This window comes from Vigna radiata, chromosome 4, assembly GCF_000741045.1.
Source record: "Vigna radiata var. radiata cultivar VC1973A chromosome 4, Vradiata_ver6, whole genome shotgun sequence".
Classification (NCBI taxonomy): domain Eukaryota; kingdom Viridiplantae; phylum Streptophyta; class Magnoliopsida; order Fabales; family Fabaceae; genus Vigna; species Vigna radiata.
In genome coordinates, this window is record NC_028354.1 from 6,160,976 (window position 1) to 6,168,970 (window position 7,995).

The 7,995-nt window shown below is 28.9% G+C and overlaps 1 protein-coding gene across 2 annotated transcripts in view; it reads left to right on the top strand.

The window, feature by feature from the left end:
- The first annotated feature begins 346 nt into the window (after nucleotides 1–346).
- The window catches only part of LOC106758670 (isoprene synthase, chloroplastic), a 14,791-nt gene continuing 7,142 nt past the window's right edge, over nucleotides 347–7,995 (top strand). The window contains exons 1-7 of one of the 2 annotated variants that reach the window (XM_022779705.1): nucleotides 347–572; nucleotides 681–948; nucleotides 1,466–1,844; nucleotides 2,369–2,587; nucleotides 2,689–2,827; nucleotides 2,913–3,164; nucleotides 3,247–3,575. In XM_022779705.1, the coding sequence (XP_022635426.1) occupies nucleotides 393–572; nucleotides 681–948; nucleotides 1,466–1,844; nucleotides 2,369–2,587; nucleotides 2,689–2,827; nucleotides 2,913–3,164; nucleotides 3,247–3,564 (1,755 nt within the window). In that variant the 5' untranslated portion in view covers nucleotides 347–392 and the 3' untranslated portion in view covers nucleotides 3,565–3,575. Of the gene's footprint in view, nucleotides 573–680; nucleotides 949–1,465; nucleotides 1,845–2,368; nucleotides 2,588–2,688; nucleotides 2,828–2,912; nucleotides 3,165–3,246; nucleotides 3,576–7,995 lie in introns of those variants that run through there. The other variant, XM_014641620.2, reaches the window with a different exon arrangement.

Genomic DNA, 7,995 nt, shown 5'->3' on the forward strand with positions numbered 1-7,995 from the left:
AATGCTGGCCTGACTTTCATTAATGCACATAATTGTAATTTTGTGATAATTGCATGACAAACTAAGAAAAAAAAAAAACGTGAATGTTAGATGCAATTGAAGGGAGTGTAAGGCTTCCAAAATGGGTGGCCTACATCAATTTGAATATGTATGCTTTAATATATATATATATATATATATATATATATATATATATATATATATTATGATAAAAAAAAAAAGTAAAGTTTATCGTATTTAATATTTAATGAATGTAAGATTTAAACTTCTATTTTAATCTTTTATCAATTCTGTGTTACTTAGGGTTGCTAAATATATTGAGGGAAGGCACGCATTGGTGAGCATCACATATTTGATACTAAAGATAGTAGAAGCTTAAGAGTGAAAACAGCATGGAAAGTAACGTATGGGGACTTCCCTGTTCTTTGTCTAGCACACAAGCTCCTTCTATATCTTCAACCAAGCTCCTTCGTGATGCCAACAAACACCATACCCCATTTAGAACTCCACCTACTTTCAACCCTACTTCTTTTACTCACCAATTTATCCACTCCCTGCCAAACAATCTTTCTGTAATCTTTCTTTTCCTTCATTTTCTTTGCTCTCAATATTATTTCTGGAATTATTGTTTTTCACTGTTAGTGTTTTTTGTTTTCTTCTGTCATGCATGCTAAATGAAGAGAGAAACTCTGCAAGAAAGAGCAGCAGAGTTGGAGGAGAAAGTACGACTTATGATGAATGGAACAGACATGAAACCACTAAGCTTACTTGAACTGATTGATGACATTGAACGCTTGGGACTGTTCTTCAGGTTCCAGGATTGGATAAACAAAGCCCTTCTCAGACTTGTTTCAATTGAAAACTTCAAACACCGAACCACAAAAAGTCTTCATGAAACAGCTCTTGTTTTTCGAATTCTCAGACGACATGGCTTTCATGTCTCCCAAGGTACACGATTTCAACCTTAATCAGGGAATCCCTTTTCTTGTCCGCTGCAAATAAACATAACAATCCATGACACTTTCAAAGTAGAATAAAACTTAAATTCTAATATATGATAAACATAAATTTTGATACGTGGTTCTTTCATGATTTAAACTCAATTTAATGAAATATGTCACATTAAATCATTTTTAAAAAATAAAATAAAAAAACTTAAATATAGAAATAAAATTACTAATTAATGATTAAAATATCACTTTAAATAGATAAAATTATAAAGCAACATATTTATGATTTTTCTTACTGATTTTAAGTCAAAATTTTATTAGGAGAGATTTCAAGAAAATAAACACTACATTTGATTCAAAACTTTATTATAGTAAAGTTATGAATGTTTCTACTTAAAGTATCGTTCATCTTATTAATTTTAACTGAGTAACTTTCATCTTATCTTTAACTCTTAGCCATAGCAAATCTTTCTAATTATCACTCACGTTAAGATTATTCTTTGATGTGCATGCAGACATTTTTATGAGTTTCAAAGATGAAGAAGGAAAATTCAAGGCTGAAATTAGCAACGATGTAGAAGGAATGTTAAGTTTGTACGAAGCATCATACTTAACCTTGGAAGGAGAAAGTCTTTGGGAGGCAAATGAATTTTCAAGAACCCATCTGATGAGTTTAATGGAAGAAAGATCAATGGATGCGAAAATGGCAGAAAAAGTTAGGCATGTATTGGAGGGGCTTCCCTATCATAAAAGTTGTTGTAGACTAGTGGCACAACACTATATTAACACATACGATAAGGCAGAACCGCATAATCTCTTACTCTTAGAACTTGCAAAGGTGGAATTCAACATGGAGCAGTCATCATATCAAAACGAGTTAAAAGAACTATCAAGGTAAAGAGAAATAGACAAGNAAAAAGAAAAATTATACATTTGTTAAAAGAAACTATGTGCATAAAATATCATACCTAATAGAAAAAGAGTTTTACTTTTAAGATAATTACTAGAATTTTCTTTTCTTCTGAAAAATAAGTTATAACGGTTTTTAAAAATAAAAATAACCATTTTAATGAGTAGGAGTAACCAAAGCATGTTTTTTTATAAAGAATAAAATTTAGTTGCATTCCTTTTGTTGCTTTTAGAATTCATGGAGTTTCATCTTGCTGACTATATATTAAAATTTGATGTACTTTTTGTGTATAATATTGAAGAAATTTTCTTTTATAATTAAACAAAATCAAAGTAATCGTTATCCAAATATAATTATTTTAATAATTAATGTTAAGTATCTAAAAGACTACTTTGAAAAAAGAAAAACTAAAAAATTACAAAGAATTCAAATAACACTCTCAGTTTATTTTTCTAGTGCAATTATTGTCTAAGGTTATATTTGTGTCTTTTAATGTGTTGTTACTTAGGTGGTGGTGGGATATTGGCCTCTCAGGAAAATTAAAGTTTGGTCGAGACAGATTAGTAGAAATATTTATTTGGGCGGTAGCAATTTATCCTGAACCTCAATATGCTATCTGTCGCAAAGTAATGAGTAAGATAGGAATATTAATCACATTCTTGGATGATATATATGACATCTACGGTACTTTAGATGAATTGGAGCTCTTCACAAATGTCTTTGAAAGGTTTGTTTAACTAATCTCAAATGGAGTTCATTTTACATTGCTCTTATAATAAATTAAAAAATGTCTTATTTAATATTTTAATGCATGTGCATGGACACAAGCTGGAACGTCAATTTCATAAACACTCTTCCAGACTACATGGTATTGTGTTTCCTAGCCATCTATAACACTGTTAATGGGTTGGCTTATGACATCTTTAAAGAACGAGGCATAAATTGTCTTCCTTATCTCACAAAATCTGTATGTAACCCAACACAACTCTTATTTCTGCCCTATGTATATTTTGTATAACTAAAAATAAAATGTCTATTTTATTATTCCATAGTGGTCTGATTTGTGCAAAGCATACCTCCAAGAAGCAAAATGGTTTCACAACAAAATTATCCCACCATTCGATAAGTTCATAGAAAATGCATGGATCTCGAGCACAGCAGGGTTTATTCTTACTCATACTTACTTCTTGATCACCGAAGACATCACAGAACAAGTGATTCATTCTCTAACTAATAATGACCACGACTTGTTGCGTTCTGTATACACCATTTTTAGGCTTAGCAATGATTTGGGAACATCAAAGGTAATATTAACTTTGTTTGGCATAACCTTATTATGTAACTCATATTGATCAAACTTGATGTCTAACATGTTGTTCTGGACAGGACGAGATAGAGAGGGGTGAAACCTCCAACTCAATTGTAAGCTATATGCACGAAACTGGTCTTACAGAAGAAAATGCCCGTCAATACTTCAAAACTTTGATGGAGAAAGAATGGAAAAACTTGAATAAATACCTAATTATGGATTCTATATTCCCTAAATCTTTTGTTCAAGTTGTCATTAACCTTGTTCGGAGTGGTCATTTCATATATCAACATGGAGATGGATTTGGACGACAAAACACTATAACAAAGAACATAATTATGTCTGTACTAATGTACCCATTCCAACTAATGTGCCATGATGATGTTGAAAAATGAAGTTTTAAATTTGAGTTTATTTGTTCAAATTTCTATATTATATATATATATATATATATATATATATATATATATATATATATATATATATATATATATATATTGCAATTTCTTATTTGAATTTCTTCAGTTGTGTATCATGTTCTAATGAACAGTAACCTGCGGGTTTCATTTTAATTTAACTGCTTCTCCTTATCAATATCGCTATCAAGTATTTTCTTTCTGATTTAAAGTGAATGATTTAAAAAAATATATTAAATATTCTCTTTTAAAAAAATATTTTTCCTTGTATAATGAAATTATTGAAATACTATTCTTATGATTATTTATTATTTTTAACGTTATTCATTATATTTAGAAGATATAGTCCAATCAGAAATATGTTTAGTGACTACAATTTAATTAATTATGGATAAATTTAGTGACCTCAATATTTATAACGGTAACTTATGGTATGTTATGTATTCAAAATTATGGATTGACAAATAAAATGACGAGTTTTCTTCCATTATAACGTACTCTAACTAATTTAAATATGAACGTAAATATTTATTATGATAGTATAATTACTAACTAATAAAATAAACAATAAGTATACAAATTAATAATTATTAGGATCATCAATAGAATTTGATAATTGATAACTTGTGCAGTTGTATACTTAATAAATGTTGTGCATAAAACTTAATTACTAGTATGCTAATTAAATTAACTCATGAAAGACATAAAATTAGTTATGTAATTTAGAAAAAAAAAAATTGAACTAGACTTTAGGATTTATGTTTTTCTCTTAATATTTTCGCTTTAACCATATAATTCTTGAAACCATTAATACACGAACAAAGTAATGAACAAGTGACACTGATACTATGAATAAAATTTGAATGAAATATTAAAAAAAAAAAACTATTATAGTCATCATCAATTATTTCTTCTAATATCGAATTAAGGTTTATCTAAAAAAAATTATTAGCTTCTATTTCAGTTCAAAGTGAATTTTGAATACAGTTGAATGTCTCCAACCTGTTTATATGAAATGTGCTGTCATGTGAGTATGAAATCGACTCTCAATATTAAATGAAAGTTCTTCTAAACACTAGGATAAATAAAATTGGTTTCTAAAAAATTATAATTAATTAATTTATCTTTTAGATTTAAAAAATAATTAAACAAACTTAAAAAATAGAAAATTACATTTTTATAATATTTTTGTTTTACACTTTGTAGTTTGCGGCTTAATCCATGTTTTTCATCAGACCAACAAATTTGTGTTTTACATCTTATTTTTGTTTTTATATTAGACCTAATTCCCATTTTAATATTCACACCCTTTAGTTTTGTTTATATACCATTTAACAATTTAGGTCATTAGGTTAGTTTTTAATGTCTTCACTTCCTTGTTTGTTTTCACCACTCCCAATTTCTCTCCACTCGCCATGCCCTACTGTTAATACGTGATTTGAGGAATTTTGTTTTAGCTTCCATCACCAAGGGCACATGCGTTTTTGCCATACAGAATACTGTTAATACTGCAACTTTGGTTTTTTTTTACCACACTGCTCTCCATTCTTCCTTCATCAACCAACACAAGACCCCTCACCCAAAAAAACCCCAATCCCACATCTTCTTCCCCTTCGGTTTTCTCCAATTCCTTCATCCCTTTATCATGTTTTTGTTCTTCTTCACCCAATACACTATTAAGACCAAGACCTAAACAAATCCTTTACTCGGAACAAGAAACGGTTTCTAGATATAGGTGAGTTTCCAATGAGCGACCATAAGCATAAGCAAATATTTTCTAGTAACGTCTTGAAGATATGCATAAAACACCTTAACCTTCAAGCTAAATTAAAGTTTAAGTATTATATACATTTTTTTAGGAAATTTATTTTATCTTTTTACCCACCATTAATTTCTTTTTTTACTTTTCTATTTTTATTTATTTATTTATCTTTATTGATTTACCCAGACGAAATTGGGTGTTCACATACCCTAGTTTAAAGATATTACCTAATGGTGAAGCATTTTCACAACTGGAATATGCAAGGATAATAGGATGTTTAATGTATGCAATGATGAGTACAAGGCCAAATATTACTTTTCCACAGATCAAATTGATTAGATATACTAGTAACCCTAATCTATCACATTGGCAAGCAGTACGTCTTTACTTAAGTATTTAAAGAAAACTATTATAGATTAACATATAGTGGTTATCCTTCATTTTTGGAAAGATATTCTGATGCAACTTGGATTACAAATGCAGAAGATCACTCTTCAACTAGTGGTTGAATTTTCCTCCTTGGTGGAGGTGTAATTTCTTGGTCGTCCAAGAAACAAACTTGCATTACAGATTCCACTATGGCTTCAGAGTTTACAGCTCTAGCCTCGACAGTAAGGAAGTCAAATGATTGAGGAATCTCATGTTCGAAATACCATTATTACCAAAACCAATATCACCAATAGCAATATATTGTGACAATGCTACAACCTTGGCAAATGCTTATAGTCAAGTATACAATGGCAAATAAAGACATATTGGTGTGAGACATAGTTATGTCCAAGGACTCATCAAAGATGGAATTATTACAGTAGATTTCGTATGAACAAAGTTTAATTTGGCTGATGGATTGAGTAAGGCACTAGCTAAAGATTCCATTTTCAGAATGACAATTGGAATAAGAATGGAGCCCATAATTAATCACAAGTAAGGGAATCTTAACTTAACACTTAATATGACATTGAGTCTTGAGTTCAATAAGATTAAATCTCTAATTTGATGATTGAAAGCCCAAATAATTATTTCAAGAGTGCTTTAGATCTGTTATGCTTATGAGGTTGTCTAATTCTTAATTGATTTCTTGAATTTATGTTTTGTCACAAGAAACATGTTTACCTAAGAAATCAACCTATGTAAGTGCGAAGTTTGACCGCTTCAAGAAGTCAAGGGGGCATGACTTTGTTGTGCTTATGAATAGATATGAACGCATGACCCTATTGTGTCAAGTATAACAAGAATATATAATTTATCTTATATGTAGAGTATCTTCAATCGTTTCGACACCAATAAAATACGAATTCCTGAAATTTGTGTTCTACTAAATTAAAGTTCAAGTCTTTGTACAATTTCATTTGTGTGTAAGATTGCAATTATTAAATTGATGTTTGTGTTAAGTAATTATACAATACTCTTATGGTGGAAGATTTTTGGAATTTAAGAGTATTAGAGACAGTTTTCAGATTCACAAAGAGTTACAATTATTCATGAAAAGTTACAATCAATAAATGTAACTAATTAGAATCTGGTATCTCTTGGATTTGAAAGATGCTTGATCAACATCTATATAAAGGGATCATGTGCTCTATTGTAAGATATTTGGTCATTCACTTAACACACAAATCAATTCGTGATGAGAATTTTATTCTTGTTTGACGTTAATACTAAGAGTGAATGTCATCGTATTTTGTTTTTGTATCTCAAAAGCGGATTTCGTGATTCCTTTCACTCTGGGACGAAATATTGTTTATTGGAAAATGTGTATTCACACCTAAAAAATTATGTCAATCTACATTATTTTTCATCTTGTTTTCTTAAATTTTTGAAAAATTATTCTAACAATAAATAAATCATTACTAATACGAGATAGTTTTAAAGGATTATATTATGAATTCAGCACAAGATCGGTTTAACTACTCGTAATAATGCGAACATTACAATGTTTCAATAGCTATGCTCTCTTATGCTCAATAAATACAGAGAAAATGTTTCTAAAAATTCTCTCAAAAGTATCTAAAAATGTCCCTCCAAAGTCTCTCAAAATAGAGATAAAATTGTCCTATAAATATGTACAAAGGAAGTGTTCCCAAAAGGTCTCTTAAAAGTATTTAAAAATGTCCTCCTCCAAAGTATATAAAAGTAGGGATAAACATGTGCTTCTATAAACTGTCCATGGCTTTCTTTTTAGATCGTGCTTTTTTGCACGTTTTTTTTTATTTCTAACTATTTTTAAATTTTTGAAAATTGTTTATTTTTTAAATTTTTGTAAGAATGAAACCTGGAACTTTGTTTTTATTTTTATAATTTAAAAAATTTATAATGATGTATAAAATATATTTAGTTCAATTTATTATAATCTTAGTTAAAATCTTGTGCCAGCTTATAATTATGTGGGAACCATGTTTGCTATCCTATTTTAATAATGCATGGACTGGCTTTCATTAATGCATGGCATAATTGTAGGGACAAACTAAGAAGAAAACAAGTGAATGGTAGGTGCAGATTTTTTTTTAAGGGAGTGCAAGGCTTCCTAAATGGGTGGCCTGCATCAATTTGAAAATATATATATATATATATATATATATATATATATATATATATATATATATATATATATATATATATATATATATATATATATTGATAAAAAAAAG